Raw genomic sequence first — 26,186 nt, 5'->3', positions numbered from 1 at the left:
TATATGTGAATAGTTCGGTGTCTAAGGCAACTGCAGGGCCACTTGCCATTACATACTACAACTAACTTGTTACTGTTATCCTAGGGGCCAAACCATAAAGAAACTTAGCAGAACCAAATTATTGAATTACAACTATACAACTTAGCTAAAAACCAATTCTAGTACTACTGTGTGTGTAACTCTAACTCTAACTGTAACTATAACTATAACTGTAACTGTAACTGTAGCTGAGTGTGTGTAGTGGTTGAGAATTGTAGCGTAGATTCGTAAGCCCCATTACCATGAACCGTAAATGAAATGCAATCAAAAGTAGTTTGGCAGAACCAGAACCAGAAACACAAAACACAAACCCGTAGTTGAGGCCCAGAACCAACCCATAGAAGAAGAAGAAGAAGAAGGAGCAGTCCTCAAGGCCTATGACACTAGACTGAGAGCGGAACTGAACTGGAATTGAAACGGTTGAACACGGAACTGTCTCTCTTCTGCCTCTGCCTGTGTCTCTCCTCACCACAATGAAGCAACTGTTCTAGTCGAGCGTGGAGCGTGGGAGAGTGGTGTATTATAGGGCCTTCCCTCTTTTTATTTCAGTCCGAGAAATACATTCCAATACAATCTGTTTCAATACGTTTCGAGCTAAGCCTAAGCAGCACAGTATCTCTAACAAGTCAACTCATGGTTTCTGAATGAAAAACAAAAACACAAAAAATGGAAAACGAGAACAAAACCAAAACACACCAATTTTTGAAACATTCAAAATTTTAACATACTTATTACACTTATTAAGCAATTTAAAAACAAAGTACTAAGCCAACACAAAAACAATTTCGTTTTAAAACAAAAGAAAAAGCAGAGGAACCTTTAAACTGATAGCGTCGAGTCTTGGGTTTTCTTTTTGTAAAAAGCGCGGGAACTATATGACAATCTGCAACTAAATTTTTTTATATATAAACCGACTAATATACCTAACTATATATACTATACACATATATATGTATAGTGCATAAAAATCGGACGAGTGTCTAGATGCTAGTTAACACTGTAAAAAGCGAGAAAGCAAACGATTTATATCTGATACGTTTATCAATTATTTAGCCTCGCCCCGCTCTACTAACTTTCTCTCTACGTATCCATATTGTATCTCTATCTCTCTGTAAATTTTGATTAAGCCAACCCCTATATACCTATGCTAATGGTCAATGCTCTTCAGTTAATCTATGTATACGTACTATTTGTATCTACAGTCCGCATTCCTACACAGTTCATATCGTATTTAGTTGTAAAATTCTTTAAGCCTCATGCATATATCATTCGGATTCTCTAAAGCGAATACATTTTTAGACTAATATTTGCTTTACGCACCTCTCAGTCATTGTACATAAAAGATATATAAACACCACACACACACATACTATATATATATATATATATATATATACTTAGTATATTTCTAAATTTATATTAAATACGAATTTAGTTTACACACGCAACTCATCAGATGAAGCAAAGTAACACATTAGCTATAATATGCAATATTAATTACTTCGACTTTAGTTTACGCATTACGAGTAATATCCATCATTTCACATTATTCCTAAGAGTTTTTATGTAACGCAAACGATTTTGCAGCTAATTTATAAAGTACTAAAAAAACAGAGAACGAAATAAAACACTACATAAAATGAAAATGCTTCGATATATGCGAAACTTTATTTCCCGAATGCAATTGAAAATGCCATTTTGAAATCAATATCGACGCAAGAAACTAGGCATCGATAAAAGGAAAAGTTATAACAAAAAGAAACCATATCATATCCATAAATACTTGCACATTATAGCTGAGCAGCAGCTTACGATCAATATTTCCGTAATTTGTTTTTCACATTTTTATCAATATCTGTTGGTATTAGCTTGACTCAATTGTCTATTAATTTCTGGTAGCTCTGAGGAGAGATCGCTTTAAGCTCCTTCTTCTAGCTTTGTTTCATGGTCTCTTTACTGTAGGCGGCCTATCTGAAGAACTTGGGAAATCTGTTTGTTCGGCGATAAATTCCAAAATAATGAGTTGCATAATCCACAAATTGTCTTTCCACTTATCTGAAAAATAAAATGTTTATTCATTATTTGCTCTTCAAAAAGGTATTAGCAGAGGACGACAATACGGTTTGAAATAAAGGAATCCAGTCCAGGATTGGAAGATTTCATTCGTTGACTCATATTATCGTGGCACATCCTCCGAATAAGTGCACTATCTCTCAGGCAAACGTTCCAGCAATTCAGGAGCTTTCACCACAGAGAGCTGTTCCACAGAGATTAGCAGAATTGCTCTGAAACCTTTCTCCCCCCACCAAGAAGGGGATGAATTTCTGATTAACATGCATCAGGAAATGGTAACAATGGGCTCCCGCTGCATTGGACGGTGGTTGTCTTTGGGACGGTTGTGTACATTCCAGTGCCATGGAATTAATCAATCGTGAGGCATATGCCACTGAAAATTAGGATGAAGAGTGCCAGTGTAGAGTGTTGTCTGGTCAGCTTACGATACTGCTCAGATCTATGGGATGCAGTCTTTGGTGATTTCTAAACTGATTATCAAATATTTAGAAATCATCAACCGGCCTTATACTTTCAGCTGAAGACTTTATTATATCTGTTTTAAGGATGAAAATCTTCGGATATAATCAAAATCGCGAAAAAAATTCCATGTCAATGATTAATATCGCATGCCAGATATACAAGTATAGCCGATTGGTAACCGATCGGCTGCTTTTTAGTCTCTTAATCGAAAAGAAGACTATTCTAAGAGAAGCTATCATCTTTTTCGAATGTCCAGATACAAGCAAGAAGCCAGGAAGAAGCAAGAAATTTTTGGAAGTGGAAATTGGAATTTCCTAATACATACGGCTGATCAGAAAATCAAAACTATAAGTCTCTAGTATGCCACTAGGAACCTATGCCAAAAATGTGCTTCATACTGCTCTGCAAATAGAATCGGCAAGCTACTCCGAATACCTATGTAGCTTAAGAAAATACTTCAACCAGAGGATCTTATACATTGCTGTCAAGGCCTGCTGAACGATGCCGTAAGATCATCCTCTTTTTACGTAAGTATTCCCAATACCCCAAATATAGATCAGCTTCTTCTTTTTCTTCTTGCTTTCTGTTAGCCTTCATCTCATGACGCAGTTCAACGTAACAACTAGAGTCGACAACAATTTAAGCATTGCAGGCATACGATTTGCTTGGACTCTAATAAATATTTAACACCCAGCCCCAGATAAGTCGCTGCTGGTTACCCACCAGATACATACATACATATAGACGTAGTCTCTATGCGTTTACATATGTTCTGCATAAGACTTCAGAGAGAACTATCTTACACAATGCAAAGAAGCTATTACGTAAGCATAAAATAAATACTAATTTATAGGTGCATTTCAACATAAGAATTTTTAATTTCGTATCGATGCTAAAAGAAATTGTTACATGTCTTTTGGTAGATTAAAGGTGCAGAGTAGTTGAGGTTTCCTTTATAGAAACTGTTAGATGGTATGAAAGAATCTATCTTTGAGACTAGTAGAGACATTAAGCTAGTTTCTAGTTTGGAATGGGACCAACTATTATTCATTTTACATTTTAGCGCAGGAAAGACAACCGATGAAAATATCTCTATAAGTATTGTAGAATTTACAGGTATATCGAAGAATGTACATACCCTTTTGTAGATTGCATGCGAAAGACTTAGAAACAATATTGCTACGAGTTTCCTTCAGAATCAGCATAAAATCTAAGCACAACATCCTTTTACAATATTTACAATAAAATTTTACAATGTTTTATTTAACATTCGTTAATGCTAAATAAGAATAAAAAGCTAGAGTTCAGCGGGACCAACACTTAAATACTTAGTATAGGCAGAATTGTATGTACGAACATATTCTTAAATTCAGTTTTCAAAGCATGCATTTGCATCGGGAAGTACGTCTATGCGTGTGTATGCAACAACAAATAATAGCTGCTGGCAGAGCATGGACAGAGAGGTCTTGTAATCTCTGATATGCTGGCGCTCATATAAACAGACGGACGACTTATCAAGTCGTACTGATCAACAATATATTTGTAATTTTATTATTCAATAAAAGTATTTACGATTTCATTTTAAATTAATGTATACGCTCTTTGTAAATTTAATTTTCTCTTTTCCCTTGTTTATTTTTAAAATGAAAAACATAGACTAGCTTAATTAATTTTAATTTCAAAAGGGAAATATATAAAGAAATCAATTGGGAAATCAATGAAATAATGAAGTTATAAATAGGAAAAAGAAATATATCAATTCATAAATAAGTAAATTAATATACGTATATAAGTAATGAAGTATTAAAGTAAAAAACAAATAAATAAAAAGGTTTAAAACTGAACAAATAAGTGAATAAATGCATTTTTAAAAAATAATAAAATATAAATAGCATTTTTCTAAGCTAACGAGTTTAGTGCATCATTGATTATACCAATATTTTTAAAATGTATTTTATCGGCATTTTGTTTTTGAATTCTATCAACGATATCTCATCTTAAAAGGTTGTGCAAGACCATATTTGGTAAGCCTTAACCTTTGCCACAATGGAGTGGCCACTCAGACCTTGAACTTCAGCAAACGTAAGCGCTTAAAGCGAGCAAACATTTCGGTGGACGGACAAGCAGACCGAGAGACTGATGGACAGACTCTGACACGCGAAATGTAGCCACAAAGCGTATTATTCAGAGCGAAGGTATGCCCAGCATGGGCTCCTGTTCTAGCCGCGGACTAATCTCTGATTACATACCAGAAATGCATGCCATATCGGACGACGGAGAGTCGGGCGAGCGATGAAGCTACCGACCCTGCCTGATAGGCGAGATAAAGCAACGTCATGTGCATTGGCAGTGAGTGGGGAGAGCGCGACTTTGCTGCTCTTGTAGTTGTTGTTGTGGGCTGAGAGCGAGAAAGCTTAACATCAGCAGGCAGGCTGGCAGGCAGCCGATCGGCACACGATTCAGTGTTGCAGCGTGCAGTGGGAGAGTGACAGAGAGAGTCGCGTTGAGTGAGAGTCGATGAGTGAGTCGGGTATTAAATAATAGTGAGGCGTCGCTCAGTGCGGCTTTCAAATGTCAGGTAATGCTGAGAAGGCGCGCATATCGCGTATACGCCCGGCCGGCTGATAGTTTCGCTGCTGCTGTGAGTGTCAGTGTGAGTGCAAGTGCGAATGCGAATGCGAGTGCGAGTGTAAGTGCTGACTATAAAAGCGCTCAAAAGCGTGTCGCGGTGCTCGAGTCGGGTAGCGGGTCCAACAAAGACTGCGGTACGCCTGATGAGAACATTTCTTGACTGCTCGAATTTCATTGCAGTTTGTCGTCGTTGTCGTCGTCGTTTGGCGCATTATTTATCCACATTTCTGAGCGCTGTGGGCAGAGCTTAGAAATTGCAGTTCTCGCACGGTTTGGGGTTTTTAGTTTTATTTGACACGCGCACAGAGCCAGAATACCCCAAGGCGCAACAACAACAACAACAACAGCAGCAACTACAGCAACAACATCAACAGCAGCAAACACTTATACTGCATGCATCTTTACAAATATTTCTGCTATTGTCATTTTATTATTTAGAAACAAAAAGTACCGTTTCTTTTATTTCTATTTTTGCGCGTTTCGTGTAACCCTCGATCTCTATCTCGTCAGCTCTCGACGCGATCGCGAATAGCACGCACTCGTTTTCGGAATCGTGCCCGATCTTAATTCCCTCCCTACAAAAATTTCAATTCGGTTTCTGAAGAAACGCGCAAGCTGAACGCAAAACTCTGCTGAAACAAAAATGTGGTAACAGTAATAAATGATTAAGAAAAATGAAAAATAATATGTGTTTACCAAAAACTGTGCGAATAATTGATTTTTTTTGCCGAAGCAGCAAAAATTAAGTGTAACGGAAAATACCAAAAAAGTAAAAAATAAAAATGAAATGAGTGCAAAAATGTTGCAATTAATATATTATGTAATTTTTAAAAGTTAATGCTTGAGTAGCAAAACAAAAAGAATGCAAAAACAGCCCCACTGGAAGTGTGTATTAAAAACTTGCTTCGATTATTTGCAGAAATATTATCTCATGTTAAATAACATTTTTTTAAAACAAAATAGAAAAATCGTATAAAAATGTTATGTTTGAATATTATTAAAATTTTAGAAAATGTTAGCAACATTTCCCAAAATGAGAAAATATGTAAAATAAATTTCAAATATTATATAAATTTTCTAAATCATTTTTAAAAGTTGGAAAATTTGTAGGAATTTATCAAAAATATCCAAAAATGTACAACCTATATGGTTTTTAAATTTCCGTTACAACTCAGCGGCAGAGTATATCGTTATAAATAATAATAATTAAGCATACGACGTGTGCGCCACTAAAGTGCAAAATCGAACTGACAACAAAACCCATTAACAACGCGCCCTATAGAGAGATACGGCAATTAAATTATATGTACATATATATAAATATATATAAGTATATAGTTATATGTGAAGAAACAGGCAAGTGAGAAATAATCAAAAGTGCATTCAACCAAAAATTATCTACGTGTGTGCAACGAAGAGGAAGAAGAACAAGTAGCAGAGAAATAAGTGCAAAGCGAATACAAAACAAAAATCAACAACAAACACGTACACAGAGGAAGAAAATGTTTCTAAAAGCTCTTGTTTTTTGAACAGCTCTAAAGTTGCTGCTGCCGCCTTCCTTTGCTTCTTTCTATCATTTCTTCTGTTTTTTGTCTATTTCCATTCTACTTGCTTCCAAGGTTCTTTCTGTTATTGTAATTTTCATTGTCAAAGTCGTTTGTTGGCTGACCGACTAACTAACTGACTGACTAACTGACTACCAGACTAGCCGACCGACTGCCGGCCAGCAACGTCATTCCGAAACGTCATCAACGAGCGTTCGTGTGCGTCTGTGTGTGTGTGTGTGTGTGTGCGCGCGTGCATGTGCATGTGCGTGAGTGTAAGTGCGCGTGTGCACTTTGCAAGGGTTTATTGTGGACTGCGGGACAGTGTGAGTGTAGCTGACGGCGATCATGCGCCAGCAAGCCAGCCAGCAAGCTAGCTAGCCAGCCAGCCAGCCAATGGCAATGGCTTTCCATTTTGTTTCAATTCGCAATTGACAACTAAATTATAAACAAACAAAAAAGTAGAACATACCCATTTTGAACAATCCAACACAACTTTATTTCAATGCAATAACAATAAACTATGACATAATAATCAAGAATAATTACACAATGCATTTATAAATACTTGTATATACAGCTCTAAACATAATGGTCGGGAGAGTAGGAGACATTTTCAACTTATTAATTGAAACTCCTATTGAACAGAGGTAGGGAGTATTCCCATAAAGACTCACAACGTGTAATCTGACATCGACAATTCAAAAAAGGATTTGAAGAGTAGATTGTAATAATTTTTGGAGTCACCATTTTAGTTCTTGCCACCTTTAGTTTCCCATGGGGATGAATAGGAGTTTTACAGTCACTTATTAGTACTCTGCAAATGGGGTGTCAAAATTGTGGGATCATCAAAATTATTATCATCCCTTTTGGGATTACAATTTCTGAGGACTTTCTTGCGTACACCATCGTCGTGCTGACTTCTAAGAGTGGCGACTTCAAATACCACTTTTGAACACACACCCACAGAAAATTTATTGGAGGAGACACTATAGTTGCGATCATATCCATGTTTTGATATCAGTTGACGCGCTTAACACTTTATTATTCAAGGGTCACCACTCTTCGGTCGATATTTTAGGGGTCACCATTTTTGGATTTACCATTCGGGATAGTCATTGCTTGTATTACTTTTTACGGTATTATTCTGTTTCTTCAGATTGGAAATCTCCATTTAAGGGGTTGCGATTTTGTATAATTAATTGAATATAATTTTTCATTCTTCGTATCATCACTTGAAATTTTGTAATTCATAGCACAAAAAAATAAATACAAATTAGAGAACAGGATAGATGTTAGGGGCTCTGTCCTAGATTTAAGGTTTTTACTGTTTTTTTGAACAATAATTACTTTTACAAAAATCGCTAACAATTTAGTAATAACATTTTTAAAGTTAAAAAAAGCAGAAATGTTCAAACAACATTGTTAAAAGGCTGAAGTGAGAAGAATAGAAAATAGTTTATTTATCTATATCAGCATTTCTGAATTGGTGGCAGTTCGGTATACAATGTTGAAGAAAACGTAACAGATATGGACAAGTCGAAATGATCTTGTAGTTCTATTGTGCCCCCATTTCGTACGATAAGAAATCATTGTGCCGCTATTGAGATAATTACGGAGTTGGGTCGCGTTATCTAATCTTATCTGTAGGAAATTATACTGACCATTCGAAGCTTTATCCGAAATTCCTTCAACGCGAGCTTCTCACTATATCTTATATCCCCTGTTCTATGAAAATCCCCCGGCACCAGAATGACTCAGGAAATTTCAGATCGTGGAGAACTTTGAATAAATCTATTGATTGCTGCACAAGCCCGTACAATTTAACGACGCGGCAGTAACGGCAATAGCAAAATGCACTTACCACCACTCACTATATATACGAGTAGTACCTGCATAGTAGTATATAGTATTCTAAATATTTACTATAGTATGTGGTAGCTGCACAACCATTGAGAACCGGTTAGTGGTGGGGCCTTTAACCCTATAAAAATAGGAAAGGTAGAACGAGTAACTAAATATTAAACTTGTCAATAACCCAGCTGCCCATTAGCAACAATAATTTGGAAAGAGGAAACAAAACGGAAAATGGGAAAAACTAAAGCGACAACAAACAATACAAAACACATACTGGGCGGCATTAAATAAATCAATGAACGGCAATTGGCAAAAGATAAAAATAAAAATAGTGAAAAATTTAATTAAGTCAAGTTTAGAGAATAAAAACTCAACAACAGCAGCAGCAACAACAACAGCAGCAGCAGCGACACGAGCAACTGTAGAGGCGAACGAAGACAAAGCATAAACGACGATTGCATGTGTGTGGGAAAGAGACAAAAAATATTACAACTATCGAGCAGAGCAGAGCTTTACAAAAGGCGGAACGGAAAAAGCTGCCCTACGAGCCACGGGGCGTATGAGTTTTGAGTGTTATCAACACACACACACACACACAAGCACACAAGTGCTATGTTGTAATCGCAATGCAATTAGCAATGGCAAAAAGCTCAAGTTCACTAACAAAGAAATCAAACACGCACACATGCAAGCACAAACGCAAACACACACACACACACATACACACACACATACAAACGCAAACTATGCGATAATTGCGCGCAGAGCGAAGCTTTAGAAATGCAATCAAATTACGTGAGTCGGCCTGCATTGCATTAGAAAGAGAGAGAGAGTGAGAGTGGGAGAGCGGCAAAGCGGGAGAGCGTGCGAGAGAATATTTGATAGCTGTCGTTGTTGTTGTTGTTGCAGCTGTCGTGAGTAGGTCAGTCAACGATCTTCGCTAGCGGGTTGAGTAAACTTCGTCGTTGTCATCCATTCGGTACGCTCGGCCCAACCGGCTTTTGTGCTTTGGCCTTTTGCTTCCGCATTGTTCAATGCCAAATGCCGTGCATTGAGAGAGAAGGGGGTGCAATTCCACGAGTATAATAAATATAAAATACGAGCGATTGGATCTGAAGAGTGATTGTGCGTTTGATTGATTAAAGTCATAATTCGTGACACTTCAAAAGACGTTTTATGCATTAATCGAGTTGTTCTAGAGATCCATGGCAAGCAGAAAGCTGATCCGAACAGCTTGATATATAATTCGAATAATGTGCTTAATTATTATTTATAAGTAGCATGTATGTATATGAAATGCAGATTTAATTTCACAAACAACTTTTTATTTAAATTTTTTGTTGACTCATTTCAATGCTCTTTTCATGCTCTAACGATTTTAATTTTATTTTGTTGTTTTAAATTATAAAATAATAATGTTGGTATTTTTGTATGTGTTTTTTTTAGTTGGTTTGAACTTTTTATTATTTTATTCCCAAAACTATTAATAAATCGAAGTAATATACGAATGGTTTATAAGTATAATTATTCCCAAACGTAATATGTAATAGAAAGTTTAAATGCCAAATGTGTGTAACAGTAAGAAGGAGGCGTGACAGAGCGCATGGCTAATTAATATGGGAATGATTGGTAGATCAAAGTTTGTTTTAACTGAATGGCTGTATAAGGAAACAGGGTCCACGGTACACAAGTGATTGACTGACTCGACTATAACAAGTTTGGTTTTAAGTTTGTCTTACTCGGCATTATATTCTTTTTATTTACTTGTGATAGCAGATGTGGGATTCAAAATACACAAAAAAATTAAACTGAACTGAAAAGCACTTTAGTAGTTTTGGCTTCGTTTTAACATTTCAATAGTGTAAAATACCATTGTTCAATTTTGTAATTTTATTTTTTTATTTGTGAACAGAAATTCCATATTACTAAGCTAATACAAAACTTTGTTCAAAGAACTATAAACAAGTTTCAGAATTCTCATAGCAATGCAATTAACTTAACTTAATTATTGTGTCGGTTGTTTTGGGATGTGCACGGCGTTTTTAAGCACAATTCCTGTTCCAACTTCATCAAAACGAAATTATCTTGAGAATAGTAGGGAAAGAGGTTCTATGCTAATAATACTACTACTACTGCTAAAATGCAAATGCTAAACATGCATATTGATTTTAATTGCTGATAAAAAACTGCACTAGTTTTCTTTTACTTCAGCTCGACTAGTCAATATTCATTAAAAATTCTCACATATTTTCAGCTAGTTTATCGGCTTTATCTAAAAATTAATTTCTGCTAAATCATAAGTCAATCCGATAGCTTTGAATAGAGAGTCAATGTTGAAAATCAAATCAAAACTTTGTTATTTGTTTAAGATGATGTCACATTTTCCGTGAATATGTATTCAAAATTCCAAATTCGATTCTGCATTCAAAATAAAGGACATTTCATGGTTGGTGAGATGTGGCCATCAGTTCTACTTTCATTTCTATATCTCAATTTATTCTTTCTAAAGTACGGGCAAGAATGTATATATGGCAAGAATGTATATATTTTATTAATATTAAAATCCTCTTTAAGTTCAGTTAATACTCTATTTTCTTAACTTAAATATCTACAGTTGGGAACGCGCTAAATGTTCTGGTTTCAAACTTAGTGCTGCGCTTTGCGGCAAGGTAACGCCCACCAAACAATTTGCAGCTTCGACTTGCAGCCAAGAGAGTCGCCACTAATTGCAAGACGAGCCATACGGCCAGCGTTGGCAATTAGCCGTATTACCTGCTGTCTGTCCTGTTTGGCGCGCCAACACAAAGCCAGCAACAACTACTTAGGGTTAACCAACAGACGACACTTGCCAAGGATTGCGGGGGTTTGGGGCGAATGGCTTTGAAGTGTATTTAAAATGTGTTTACTTTTTATAATGCAGGAATACATGTGGGAAATTATGGGTCGTTTAATGCTTCACTTGCTGGTCAAACGGCCAAACGGACAAGCGGATTAATTACACACACATAATCATGGAGATCAAAAGTCGTGTGTGTTGGCATTATAAGCCGATTCCGCTTTGAGCGTTTATTATCGCATTGTGTGTTGGCCAAGATTTAAAGCAGGCGTTTAATTTATTTTAATGAACGGCGCGTGGCGTTTTTACACCTTTTTCGCAGCCAACAACGTCAGCCGTTGGCAATTGACATTAAAAGGCAGCAGCTGTGCAAGTTTTTCAGCTGCCTCGTAGGTTTTCTTTTTGCGCCTTTGTTAGCCAACCTTTCTGCCACATTTTCCCTTAACTTCCCAGTTATGCGCAAACTGCAAAAACTTTGTGTCAAGAAATTGCGCGTACGAAGCCCTCCATTTGGCAATTAAGAAAGTTATTGTTGAACAATACACGATATCGTTTGTTGCATATGAATTCGCATTTGGTTCGGAGTGCAGTTCATTTGCTTACCCACTTAACTCACTTTTCACACTTCAAGTTGAACAGCTTTCTGTCTTAGGGTTGGTTCCCTTGAAAATTGAAAGTGAATATAATTTGATATTAGCATGTGGAAGGTATGTGAAGAAAAAAAGTTAACTTGTTTTGTTCCTAAAGTAAAGGGAATACTTTAATTAGAATAAAAAACGAAAGGTTGACACCACTCTTTCAGTTGAAATCCTCAAAAGCTAGTTGATTGATTGAAAGAGCTTAACCTTATTTGGATAGAATTTTTTTAAGTTCATATGGAATCGAATCGTGAAGTTATTTTAATGAAATAAAAGAACAAAAAGTTGAAACTTTTATAAATTACGAGTTATATTATTTCAAAGTAAGAAATTCTTCGAGTACACTAATAAGGCATAAGTGACGCTTTTGGGAACGCAGACATCGAAGAAGGATTGTCTTAGTAAAGAGTAGACGCAATTTCAACTTCAACAGATGTTTATAAATCGAAAAGATCCATCAGTTTTGGAAATTAATCGATTAAGCATAACAAAACTTTACGAGCACAATGGTGTGGCTTATTGCAAGCCAATAAAGTGAAATATTTTAATAACATAAATAATGATAAAGCGATATTTCTACTACAGGTATAGTGGCATTATGTGAATCTTCAACCAAAGCATTAATTAGTTCGTTTACAACCTCGATGTAAAGCCGGCGGATTTGCAAAAATGCTATCCACAACGGTGTGCTGAGGTATTGGGGGGGTTAAGGTGATGTGATCCACTAATAGAGACAATGAAATATCTGGCACTGTGAAATAACCAACCAAAACCAGCTTGTCCAAACAACATATAGAATTTTGAATTAAATGTCAACCGAAGGTAGTTCACCCTCTTTTTTTATACCATCCTGCTGGAGGTTTAGACTTCACAGCTACTGCTTTCAATAGAGCAATTAGTGTTAATGATGGACAAATCAGTTGATTCCAAAGTAGTTGAAGATACACATGAGTATTTAAGGTGTTCTGTTTTCTGTCAATAAATCATTTACTATACATCGTCTGTTGGTATGTATAATTCTAATAGTGAACGCCAGGAAGAAATTGCTGGAATACATTCAACAATGCACAAATAACAAAACTAATTGAAGTAAAGTACAAATTAAAGAAGGCATGAATTTGATTTAAATTAAACGAAAGCTTGTGCCTTTATGTCGCTTAGGTTCTTTTTAAAACATTACATCTAATATATACATACTATGTATATAATTCATTGCAATTAAAGTTTATATCCAAGTGCGTGTTGTATGTATTTAAAGAACGACGTCAACTTTATTTTGACTTTCTGGTGGAGAAGGAAAGCCAAGAAAGCAGCAGGAAAAGTTTTACTGTGAATTCTATTGTAGCTTATCCATTTGATTTGCTTGCGAGAATACTGAACAGAAATTTCCGTAGAATGGAAAAACTCAAATGAACTTTGTAGGAATAATATCGACTCTATTGTAGCTTTCAATAGTCACCGAATTATGCAATACTTGTATGCCTGGCAGAAGAGCTAAAAATAAGCCAAAAGCCAAATGAAATGCAGTCAGGCAATTGGTCGGTTCGGAGCAGACACACACACATAGAAAGTGAGGTCTGCTTACGCACACCCCCAAAACGACGGCAGCAACAACAATAGGAGTGAGAACTGAAGCAGTGGAGAGGCAGCCAAAGCCATAGCCACAGCCACAGCCATAGCCATAGCCGTAGCCAAAGCAGCTCAAAAGGTTGTTATGGCATTTGTCGCAGCAGAGCAGAGAACGCGTCAGAGTCGCAGCTGCAGTCGCCAGCGGCGTCACAGTCGTCGTCACAGTCACAGTCGCTGTCGCCGTCACAGTCGACGTCGCAGCGCATTTTGTAACAGAGGCGAAGGTAGCATACTTTTTAGGGGTTGCAAATGCAGCCGAGCCTCGATATGTGGATACGCGTCCGTGTAGATGGCGATGGCATGCACTCCTCATTGGTGCCGAGCAAATTCGCCACTGGGCTGTCTGTGTGCGGCACATGCGCAGGCGCAGCTCAACGAAGCCAATGCTGGCATTACGTAAGTGCAGCAGCCACTGCGCCAGATCCCACGCACGAGGACAATACTTGTAGACATGAAGGCAGTTGAGTGTGTGGCTGTGTGAGTGTGCGAATGTGTGTGTGTGTGTGTGTGTCTGAGCGAGTGTGTAATGCTGTGGCAGCAGCTCGAGAAGGCGAGCGTCAGAAACTGAACTGCACTTGTTGCTGACGGAAGGTGCGCGCGCTTCAATAAATCATTTGTTTCCGGTCGAATTAATATTCATATTTTTTTTTTTGTTGTTGCAAATTACGCGACGGTGGAAAAGTGCGTTTAAAACAATCTACAAATCTACAACAAAGGTGTTGCATATAAATCAAAATTGTAATAAAATCTCATCTAATTTACACTCGCAGCACTGAGAAGTTCCAAGAAAATGTGGCACTCCAATGAACATATTGAAATCAGCTGCAAAGTAAATGTTACCTAAGTAGCAGGCATCCCATGCAATATGCAACAAATGAAACGTATTATGAAATACTAAACAGCAACAAAAGCAAAGTGGAAATAATGTAAATTAAGTGGCGGCAGAATTTGCAGTTCTTGCCAAAAATTGTTTTGTGCTTACCAAAGTCAGTTTTTGAATCAACAGTGTGAAAATTTCAACAACAACAACAACAACAGAAACAGCAACAAGAAGAGAGAAGAGAGAGATATAAGATACGGAAATTGAAAGCAACTGAAAACTGAAGCTGAAACTGAACTGGATTATTTAATAAATACGAAGATGGACGATGAGAGCGATGACAAGGATGATACGAAAAGGTAAGCGTGTTTCCTATTCATAAAAGCGCGACTGAAGGCCTCATGAAGAAACTGCAACTGACAGTTTGTCTCATGGCTGGCAGGCAGTACGTAGATATAGATATAGACGAGCGTACGCTACACGTCGAGGATGGATGATAGATACTAAGGTGGGTGCTGAGACAGCAAATGGTGCCTTAACTGCGCATGTGGGTCGAATGTCGATACATTTCCCATTTCCATTTACATTTCTTCATCTTTTTCTATTCTATTTATTACTTACACACACAAAATTAAAAGGCATGTGGAAACGTAAAATTTTCCATTGAGAGAGTGAATGAGTAAGAGAGAAATTCGAACTACATAAGTAATTCACTTTGTTAACCAACTATCAATGACTTCAACACTAGCAGATTTTAAATAGTAAGGAAGGGGATTTAAGATTTTGTGGCAACATACGTAAATATTTGAAAAGCGCTAAATGTATTCGGAATACGAGAGACGGGAGAATTTTAAATTCCCAGCTTTAAGTTTCTTCGTCTATAGCTCTCCTCAAAATTATTCGATTTGCATGAAAGACTGAAGTGCTAAACTCACTTAGATGGCTTTCTGCCAACGAAGCACTAAACATGAATCAGCAGTGTGAAATATAAAATATATAATATGAATGCTGCTTTAAACCAATATATTTAAGTATCACATTTAATCAAGCCAAAAAAAGTATTTAATTAATGTGTGTTTAAAAGTTCTTTTTCAAATTAAGTTTGGTCGTAATTAAAGTTTGATAAAAAGTCTTTTTTCAAATTAAGTTTTGTCGTATCAGAAAGGACCATCTGTCTTCAGTTTGGAATGTCAATAGAGGTATGGAATTCAGTGCAGATGAAGCCCAATAATATATTTTTCATATCAAGAAGTGAAATTAGTTCAATTAACTTATTATTCAACTTATTAATGTTTTACAAAAAACAACAATATTTCACTCAGTTGTTTCTGGAAACTACTGAGTCGATGTTTGGTATAGGAAATCAATCAGCTATCGAACTCCTTAATAATTGGAATTCAATCAAATAACTATTGTACATATTAGTAAGTGTTGCTCTTTTAAATTAGAAGAGAAAACACACAAATCCATTAATATCACATGTTGTCAATAATTTTCCGAATTCATACCTTTGAATATTGCTAATATCTTGAGAAATTTTCGGGCATCGCCAAGCTCGTTGGATAAAAAAACAAAGGGCGTAGACTTTCAAATTCCAATAAATAAAATATTATTATATTATATAACTCAGTGTCTTGGACTTATGTTATTCCTTCTTAAAACATGTATATACGAGTCACTATAGTCACAAAGATTTCGGCCACATAATGTGCTTATATGCTCGTACATAATTTATATAAAAATTATGCTGTTGCCATAATAAAATATTCAAAACAAAACATAAACAGTGTCGAAGCAAACACTTTAAGTGTCCAGTCACCAAACGTTCCAGTTGTTTCTCTGGATTGTTAGCAATTTTTTGCAGGTAATATAAACCCTAGCAGACATCTATAATATTCTAGCATTCATATATACAAGTATAGTACATTAGTATATAGTATGCTTGAATGTTATAATCAACGGCCAATGAAAAGGTAGCCCACCGAAAAAGAAATGCAATTAGTCTTCGCTTTCATTCCGAGGCATTACAGAGCTGGAAATTAAATGTAATTTGAGACAAATTCGATTTGATTTACGGCAAACACTTCGCGTGGCCATGGACATGGTTAATTATAATTAAATAATGTATATATGTGCTTATGCTTATGCAATTATTTATATGCTATTGGGCAATATGCAAAAACTGCCGGATTACATCATAAGCGGGCTGTGGAAACTAAATTGTGGTTGGGAGGGATGTGGAGAGGGGCGAGCAATATTGAGTTTCAAGAAAAGTAATGAATACATAATTGAGTAGAGCTCAGCATTTCATACATTCAATTATGTATATATTTAATTAATTAGAACTTCCTTAGCTAAGTGTTAAGAGCCACGAATCTTGACAAATTTCCGCAATACAAGCCAACGCCATAAAGTGAGTTTCTTATTATGTAATTGTGGAGGAAGGAGCTAAAAGGTAAATGTCTTCTCGCCAATAACAAAGCAAGTTTTTCATTCTAATATAAAACAAGATAGAACGCTACAGTCGAGCAAGCCCGACAGTAAAATAGCCTGTACTCTCCACAAAAAGGAAAAAATTAAAAAAAAAAAAATTTTTTAAAAATTAAATTATTAAAAAAAATGAATGAATTAATTAATTAAAATAATTAATTAAATTAAATTAGAATACATGTTTATGTTCAGTTTAAACAGCATACATTTACATCACGTACCTATGCGTGTTTATATGCGTGTATGTATGCAGCACAAAGTTAAACCAAAGCAGCAACAACAACAACAGCTGCGGGCAGCGCTGCCGACAGAGGCAGCGCATGAGCAGCGATTTTACTTATGGCTATAACTTTCTTCAGAATTGACCTATCATGATGAAATTTGGCACACGGACACATTAGTACTAACTGGATGTACCTACCAAAATTGATTTCAAAATTCCGAGAATTACGGAAGTTATAAGAAAAAATACGAATTGCGGGGGAGTGGGGGGGTGTATCAGAAAAAATAAACAAACTCGTTCTGCCTAGGGCTTATAGGAACCTTGATACCAATTTTGGTTATCCTAGCTCTTGTACTTACTGAGATCCTTGCGCTCATACAGACAGACGGACAGACGGACAGACGGTCAGACGGACAGACGGACAGACGGACAGACGGACATGGCTATATCGACTCGTCTTCTCATCCTGATCAAGAATATATATACTTTGTGGGGTCTGCCACGCCTCCTTCTGTGTGTTACATACATGCGCACAAAACTAGTATAGCCTTTCACCCTTTGGGTACAGGCTATAAAAATTGTGCATTGCAAACAATTCTACTGCCAGGTGATTCAAATATTTTATTTGCTTGTAAGCATCTAACTTTGAATATTCACAACATAAGGTGAATATCTTCTATTTAAAGTATGTGGAAAGTGTATTTATTTACTGAGATGGTGAATGCCATTATTTAAATAAAGCTTGATGGGGTCGAAGATGCTTTCTCCTGCCTAATACAGGTTACAAAAATCAAATATTTGTGATAATTACAAAAAAGCAAAAATTGTTTACCATATTCGTGTTTACTCACAAATATTTCATTATATATTTGCAGAAGTAATTAAATATAGTCAATATACTTATAGCTGACGACATTTAATAAGCTTTGGTCAGTTAGTTACAATTAAAGGATAAAACGAAAAAAATAATTAGTCTACGCCTGTCATGATTTCTATGAATTAGTTTGGTTTTCATTTCGTGGAAAGGAAACACTCCAAACCAAGAGTTAATTCCCTAATCTTAATCAACAGGACATTGACATTAAAGTAACTAAAGGTGTCTTTGGAATCATTAGCTTACAGATTTGGTATTAGAGGCCGGAGCATAAACAACTTGTATTTGTCGCATCAAGCTTTGAATACTTCTACTTCTATTGCTTAAACATTTAAATAAAATAAATGCTGCACTTAGTTTTGAAAACAATAAGGGAACTTTTATACATTTTATGAAGTATGTTTCCATGTCACTTTTTATTTTTTGTCATTTAAAGCTAGTGTGTACCACAAAAATTATTCCAAAGCATTTAAAGCATATTAAAGCTGTTTTGGATGATGCAAAGAAAGCATTTCATTGCTGTTAAGTGTAGCTTTAAAGTCAAAAAAATATATTTAAATAAATACTAGCATTATTTCTCTAAATTAAAAGAATGATTATTGCAGCTTCTTCAAACAGTCAAGAACAAAATCAATCTTTTAAAATATGTAAATGACTCATTTTGGGAACATACCCAATAAGTAAGACATACGAGTTCATCGACAATTTTTTCTACACAAACATAGCTATGTTTACATATCCACATATGTGTTAGAGTGTGTTAAAGTGTGTGTGTGTGTGTGTGTGTGTGTGTGTGTGTGTGTGTGTGTGTGTGTGTGTGTGTGTGTGTGTGTGACTCTCTCGATGCATAAACAAAACCGCCTACGTCTGACATGTAGATGTCAGATGCACAAAAGACGCTCAAAACTGTGAGCTCTAGCGCAACAAATGCGAAACGACATGGGCAGGAGGAAAGAGGCTGGAACAGCTCAGCTGTAGTCCACCATTCCGGATATGGTGTACAGCCGTACACCCATATGGATGTCCGTCACCATAACCATCAGCGTCACCACTTCTACTGGTGCTGCTACAGATACTGATACTGATACAGATACAGGTAGTTGCGTGGGGGTGTGGGCGCATATGGGAATATTTGTCTAATAAACGCCACACAATGGGACACACGTGGGCAGGCAGATGTGAAGGGCGCAAGGTTGTCGGGTGGCAGCAGAAGGCTGGTGGCTGGCAGTCGCCAGCCGACTGGCAAACAAAAATATCAGAGCAAAAGGGGTGGAAATAACGCTTTTATTTTTTACGGATGCTTAACCTTACCTTCGAATCATCGTTTATGTAACTCGCAGTTTTCTTTGCAGAAAATCTCGGAATGCCAGCGAGAAAAAGAGACGCGACCAGTTCAATTCACTGGTCAATGATCTGAGCGCTTTGATTTCCACATCGAATCGCAAAATGGATAAATCGACAGTATTGAAGTCGACCATAGCATTCCTGAAGAATCATAATGGTACACTAGCTATGAAAAAAGGTGCATTTGAAAAAAAAATTAATCCGCCGTTCACATTGCAGAGGCCACAGATCGTTCGAAGGTTTTTGAGATACAACAAGACTGGAAGCCCACATTTCTTACCAACGACGAGTTTACGCATTTAATGTTGGAGTCACTGGATGGTTTCATCATAGTATTTAGCTGCACAGGCACCATATTCTATGCATCGGAAAGTATTACCTCACAGCTGGGCTATTTGCCGGTAAGTCCAGTTCTTGGCCATTTCTCGGCAGCCGAAGCTCACATCCACCTTCTTATTCCAATATTCCACAGCAAGATCTATATAATAAGTCCATCTATGATCTGGCTTACGAAATGGATCATGAGGCTCTGCTCAACATATTCCTGAATCCCACGCCTGTGATTGAGCCCCGTCAGACGGACATCAATGCCAGCAATCAGATCACCTTCTATACCCATCTGAAGCGCAGTGGCGTTAAGAATGTCGACGGCAATGTCTACGAGCTGATCAAATTTGTGGGCTACTTTCGTAGGTTGCAACAAGATACAGAAAGATTACAGAATTCAAAATATCTAAGTTTCCGATGTTGAATTGCTAATAATAATTTCTTAGCAAATTTAGAATTGTCTTTGTATCAGTTTCTAATCAAATTAAAAATGTATATTTTTTGTTAGGGATTAAAACGTTCTTTAAGATTCAATTTAATTCAAACCTCTAGATATTTTGAATTTTGATATGATATTGAAAAAGTATGTCATCACAAGCCTTGAAGTTCCACAGTGTTTTGAAAATGAGAAATGATAAAACACGATTGAAAAATGGTTTAAAATGAAGTTAAAAGAAGGTTCTCAAACCAAAAATTGGGAGCCCAAACGCCTAAGTTAAAACCTTGGATAAAGTTCCCATTAAAATATTTTATTAAATACAATTATATAATTATGAAAACCTTCAGGCATACAAAACTGAAATATTTGAGATTGGTTGGATTCCCACGACTCGGGATCCGTTCACAGAATATGGCATAATTATATTTGTAGGCCTAAGCCTACTTACATTAAAATGAAACAATTAGATCCATTTTAGGTATGAACGTGCTTTTAAAATGAAATAGCTCCAAAATAAATCAATCTAGAATTATTTACGATGTTGAAGATGTATACTCTATATACATGAATAATTGAATTGAGGCTTTTTGTGATGCAGCCCTTATGTTCAACAGATACTAATTCTTTCAATATTTATAAAGGAAACGATGCCAGCACCAGCGCCTCATCGAGCTCGGATAGCCAGAGTAGTCAGACAATGCCACGAGTCTTTCAGCTGAATCCGACGGTGGAGGTGGACAAGAAGTTGGTTTTCGTGGGCACGGGACGTATTCAAACGCCACAGCTGATACGCGAGATGAGCATCATCGATCCTACAAGCAACGAGTTTACCTCAAAACACAGCATGGAGTGGAAATTTCTGTTTCTGGATCATCGAGCCCCACCGATTATAGGCTATATGCCCTTCGAAGTGCTGGGAACTTCGGGCTATGATTACTACCATTTCGATGATCTGGACAGCATTGTGGCCTGCCACGAGGAGTGTAAGTAGAGAGTACAGGCCTTTTCTTACAATACTAACATCCAGATATTTAATGTAGTGCGTCAAACGGGCGAGGGCAAGTCCTGCTATTATCGATTCCTCACCAAAGGACAGCAATGGATTTGGCTGCAAACGGACTATTATGTGTCCTACCATCAGTACAACTCGAAGCCCGACTATGTGGTGTGCACCCACAAGGTCGTCAGCTACGCCGACGTCATCAAACAGAGCCACAAGGAGCACAGCAAGTCCAGCAAAGCGCTCGCTTCCACCGCCAGCAGTACGAAGTCAGCTTCGGCCACAGCGACGCTGCGAGATTTCGATCTGACCGGCCAAAATCTGGACAGCACCCTGCTCGGCAATACGCTGGCCAGTTTGGGCAACGAGGCCAACTCACCGACTGTGGACTCCTCGCCTATGTGGTCGGGTACGGTGGCAGCACCCGCATCCAGTTCCTGTCAAATCAATCCGCTCAAAACCTCAAGACCCGCCTCCAGTTATGGTAACATCAGCTCAACGGGCATATCGCCAAAGACCAAACGGAAATGCTACTTCAACAACAATCGTGGCAATGAGTCCGACTCGACATCAATATCGGCGGACTCCGTCACCAGCAGGCAGTCCCTAATGACGCATGTGAGCTCGGTAAGTACAAACAAATATCTAAACCCCAGAATATAGCGGGACGTATCAAAAAACTAACGTACTAGGTATACATCTGATAGTGTTATCTCAATAAACAAGAAACTTTTTCTTTGAAACTAATAGCAATCTTTCTCGGGGCGGCTTTATATATCTTTTGACAAACTTGATCTTCATGAGGCTAGGAAGTATTTGCATGAATAGTTTGGTGGCGCGAGATCTTTTCGTTTGAAAGATATGAACGTTCATACAGACAAACATACGAACAGCCTGATTTAACTATGTTATTATATATAAGCTTAACTCTTGGCTCATACATATACTTATGTGCTGATAGAATTGGGACTGTAAACTAGTTTATTTATTTATTTATAAAATATATTTTTATGTCAATAAACAATGATAATACAAAGGCTGCAATAGAGCCTTATAAGCTAGGAAAGCCTAAGTAGGAGAAATCTAATGAAATTACTAGTTTATCGATCATAGATCCACCAAATTAAAAAGCTTAACAGAGAAAAGAAGCTTAGAATTAGTTACACAGACGTTCCTGGTAGGAGATTCCGGAGATGGCTCAAAAGAGAGGCTTTTATTAAGGAAAGAGACGGTTCAGTTGAGAGCAGGTGAAAATGTTCTTTGTAATTGAAAACCTGGAAAGGATTGTGGGATGCATAATCAGTTGTACATCCGTCAAGGAAAAGGGAAGATATTTTCTTGTTGTTCTGCGAGGAACTGAGAAGTTGAAAGGGAGGGAGAATCGACACTACAGACAATAAGTTTGTGGAGAAAAACAATTCCAAGGACGGTCCTCCGATTAGTTAGTGAAGGAAGATTTTTGAGCAGAAGTCTGCTTGTGTAGGGTGGCGAACGCACGTTGGGAACCCAGTTGAAGCATAGAAGAGCAAAAATAAGGAATTGTCAATTCCATCCAGCAGTATAATAATTTAAGTTTGGTGTTTCTAGCTCTGATGCTTCAAAACATATTGACGTTCAGTGTACTTGGAGGTAAATTTTAATTGATCTGGAAAACAAACTTTTATTGCAGCAAAGTCGACCGCGCACGCATCATCATCACGGCGCGCATAATCATCACCACAACAGCAGTAGCGGTCAACTGCATCATCCCCTCCAGCCGCATCCGCAACAGCAGACGCATCAGCAGCAGCAGCAACAGTCGCATCAGCAGCACCATCTACTGCAACAAAACTCCGCCCAGCCCAAAATGTTGCCAATGTTGCCGCTGGCGCCCGCACAAATCGTGAGCAGCACCGCCTGTCAGCTTCCACAGCCCACTTACCCGCTGACCAGTCCACAGGTGATGGCACCGACATTTCTGGAGCCCCCGCAGTACCTTACTGCCATACCAATTCAGCCGGTCGTAGGTCCATTCCCAATGGCCCCATTACTGTCGCCACTGCCTGTAGGTTAAAGGGAATCACAGCACGATAAGCTATTGCAACTAATTCATACTATTTTCAGGCACAATCCGAACACCTACCTGGCACTGTGGTTATGACGCCCACGCAGAGTCAGCTGCAGGACCAGCTGCAGCGAAAACACGACGAGCTGCAGAAGCTTATCATGCAGCAGCAGGACGAGCTGCGCATTGTGTCCGAGCAGTTGCTGCTCGCGCGCTACACCTACCTGCAGCCCGTGGTGCCGATGGGCTTTGCCGCCAACAACATGACAAATGTGGGCAGTGTGAACAGCAGCAATCAGCAGCGCAACTTTTACTTTGGCAGCAACAACACAGTTGAGCCGCATTTCAATCAGTTCGGCTTTGCACTGAACTCCGAGCAGATGCAGGACCAGCAGATGATAATGCAGCAGCAGCAGAATCTGCACAATCAGCAGCAACACAATTTCCAGCAGCAGCACCAGCAACAGGAACCGAATCAGCAGCAGCAGCAGCAGCAGCAGCCGAATCAGCAGCAGCAACAACAACTGCAGATGCATCAATCACAACAACAACAGCAACAACAACAACAGCAGCAGCAGCAGCAGCTTCTGCAACAACAGGCCCAGCAGCAGCAGCAGCAGCAGAGCAACATGCTGTCGCGAGAGGACATCGAGGATATTGACGCCTTTCTCAATCTGTCACCCCTGCAGTCCTTGGGCTCGCAGTCGGGCCTAAATCAGCTCAACAATGGCAGCAGCAACAACAACAGCCATGCCGGCCACAACAACAACAATAATAATCAGAGCTACAATAACGGCAACCGCAACACGACCAACAACAGAAACATCAACACCAACAACAGCTCAAATGCCCCTCAAAACACGAACGAGGACTCGCTGCTCTCCTACATGCAAATGGCAACCGAATCGAATCCGTCGCTCAACTTCCACATGGGCATCAGCGATGATGGCTCGGAGACACACAGCGAGGAGAACAAAATGTTGCACAGCACCGCCAATCAGTTCCAGAATCATCAGCAATTGTTGCAGCAGCAGCAACAACAACAACAGCCCTCGAGCAATTTCTTCAACACGAATGCATTCCAGTCTCTCAACTCCAATCAGACCGCAAACCAATTACCAAACGATCTGGAAATAGTGCCCTTCCAGATGTCGCAGGAACAGTCACAGAACCTTTTCAATTCTCCGCACAGCACGGGCAACAGTCAAAATTGAGGGGCGCAGCTAAATAGAAAGCTAAATGGCTTCATATCAAAATCAAAACCAATTCCTTAATGTACATATATATACATTGTAAGCCCTTAGTCGTAATTAGGTCTTAAGGCCTCAGGTCGCACCCTTCATATATCGCATGCTGAATCCATCAACCTCCATCAGCTTAGCACATGGCTCTCTCTATCGTACTTTCCCCGAAAGAACCACTAGTTGTAGATCTCAACAGACTGAGTATACTTCTAATTTATTTTGTACATATTGTACATACTTGTATATTAATATATACTCTCTCCACATTGGCTTTAAGTTCTCGCAAACATTGGCGAGCCATTTGAGTTTCTCAAAGATATTCAGCATTATCGAGCACTATCATCGATTATTTAGCCGAAATATAAGAAAATCGCACATGAATCTAAAAAGTATTTTCAGTTGCATTCTAAGAAGCATATAGTATAAATAGTATAATAAATTTATAGTGAAAACAAATTTTAAATACTTAATACGAAGTCTTAGTTTAATTTTACAAACCATCTTAATGCCATTGGTATTAATGGTATCGAAAAATCCTCTCAGCACTTTTAAGAAGTTCCGAAATTAAATTGAAAATGTATCTAAAGTATTACTTTTCAATGCAAACAAAGTTAAAAACTAATAATTTAAAAGATGATGTTGGGATGGAATGTTTTAGTTACTACTTCACAATGATACTAAGAAGATTACGGTCGATAAATCGTGTTTGCACCTTACGAAGAATTTTGGACACTAAACGACAAATAGTTCTTGCACTGCTTAGAAGTTTTGCGAAACTAAAGGAAATAGAGTTGCTTTATAAAGAGCTTCAAACTTCTTTAAAAGAAATTGAAGTTCAATTTTGGAAAGCTTTCTAATATACAAATCGTGGACAAATCATTCCTCAAGTGAACGAAATTACATTGAATTACTCCTTATATTAAGAAACAAGTTCTGCTAGTTAAGAAATTAAAATTCATCAAAAACCAGATCTCCATTTCTACCACAACAACTGATTGGGACATAAAACTGAAGAACTTCTAACTTTCTTATTTTAAAATTCTCAGCAGAATTTTTATTTTCTAAATTCTGCTCCCAAAGTTTAGTCAGAAATTGTTTCAGAATATTCCAAATATTGCAGAATGAAGGCAAAAATAAATGTAAATTAAAAAATTACAGACCATCAAACACATTGAAAAATTCGATTCTTCATGTTCGAAAGGATTTTAAAAACTTCAGCCAAAATGCTCATTTGAAATTATAGTTTTCACAACATTTCTGAAAATGCTTGTCACAATTTCCGACTACGGCAGGCGATTTTCTAGATTCTCTTACTGGGAGTACTCCTCTTATATTATCACAATTAATTGAACATTGGAAGTCGAAAACTATACATATGCTTTGGTTTTGCACTGATATTAGAACTAAAACCTGATCTATATTGAAATTAGCGATTTCCTTAGAGATCCAACTATTAATACGTAATACTTATGTAAAATGATTAAGCTATATTCTTTCAAGACTGCGCTTCTTTTTGAAGTTACACACACAACCACACACATACATACGTACACAGATTAATGTATGTTTAATGCTTAATGCTTATGCGTATTAGTAATAAATGAAACCCTCATTATACACAATACGTTTCGAAAGCTCAGGTTGAGACTGCAACTAAAATATTAGCTGTGAA

The 26,186-nt window shown here is 37.6% G+C and overlaps 1 protein-coding gene across 1 annotated transcript; it reads left to right on the top strand.

Moving 5' to 3' along the window:
• Positions 1-5,790: 5,790 nt before the first annotated feature.
• LOC115633150 (circadian locomoter output cycles protein kaput) lies at positions 5,791-24,926 on the top strand. Its single transcript, XM_030530560.1, has 9 exons — positions 5,791-5,853; positions 14,480-14,888; positions 19,469-19,617; positions 19,680-19,861; positions 19,933-20,149; positions 20,868-21,209; positions 21,267-21,853; positions 22,896-23,270; positions 23,330-24,926. The coding sequence occupies exons 2-9, from the start codon at positions 14,851-14,853 to the stop codon at positions 24,482-24,484; spliced, it is 3,045 nt and encodes a 1,014-aa protein (XP_030386420.1). The 5' UTR covers positions 5,791-5,853; positions 14,480-14,850; the 3' UTR covers positions 24,485-24,926.
• The last annotated feature ends 1,260 nt before the right edge of the window (positions 24,927-26,186 follow it).

The sequence above is a fragment of the Scaptodrosophila lebanonensis genome, unplaced genomic scaffold (genome assembly GCF_003285725.1).
Source record: "Scaptodrosophila lebanonensis strain 11010-0011.00,11010-0021.00 unplaced genomic scaffold, SlebRS2 tig00001415-arrow-pilon, whole genome shotgun sequence".
Classification (NCBI taxonomy): domain Eukaryota; kingdom Metazoa; phylum Arthropoda; class Insecta; order Diptera; family Drosophilidae; genus Scaptodrosophila; species Scaptodrosophila lebanonensis.
The sequence above is the reverse complement of the archived record's forward strand: the minus strand, read 5'-3'. Positions and strand labels throughout refer to the sequence as shown.

What these genes read in the sequence shown, in the direction of transcription:
- LOC115633150 (XM_030530560.1), top strand. Translation starts at nt 14,851, where the DNA reads ATGGACGATGAGAGCGATGACAAGGATGATACGAAAAG. An exon ending in TAATGACGCATGTGAGCTCG is followed by an intron (nt 21,854 to 22,895) that starts GTAAGTACAAAC and finishes CTTTTATTGCAG; the next exon opens with CAAAGTCGACCGCGCACGCA. An exon ending in CATTACTGTCGCCACTGCCT is followed by an intron (nt 23,271 to 23,329) that starts GTAGGTTAAAGG and finishes TACTATTTTCAG; the next exon opens with GCACAATCCGAACACCTACC.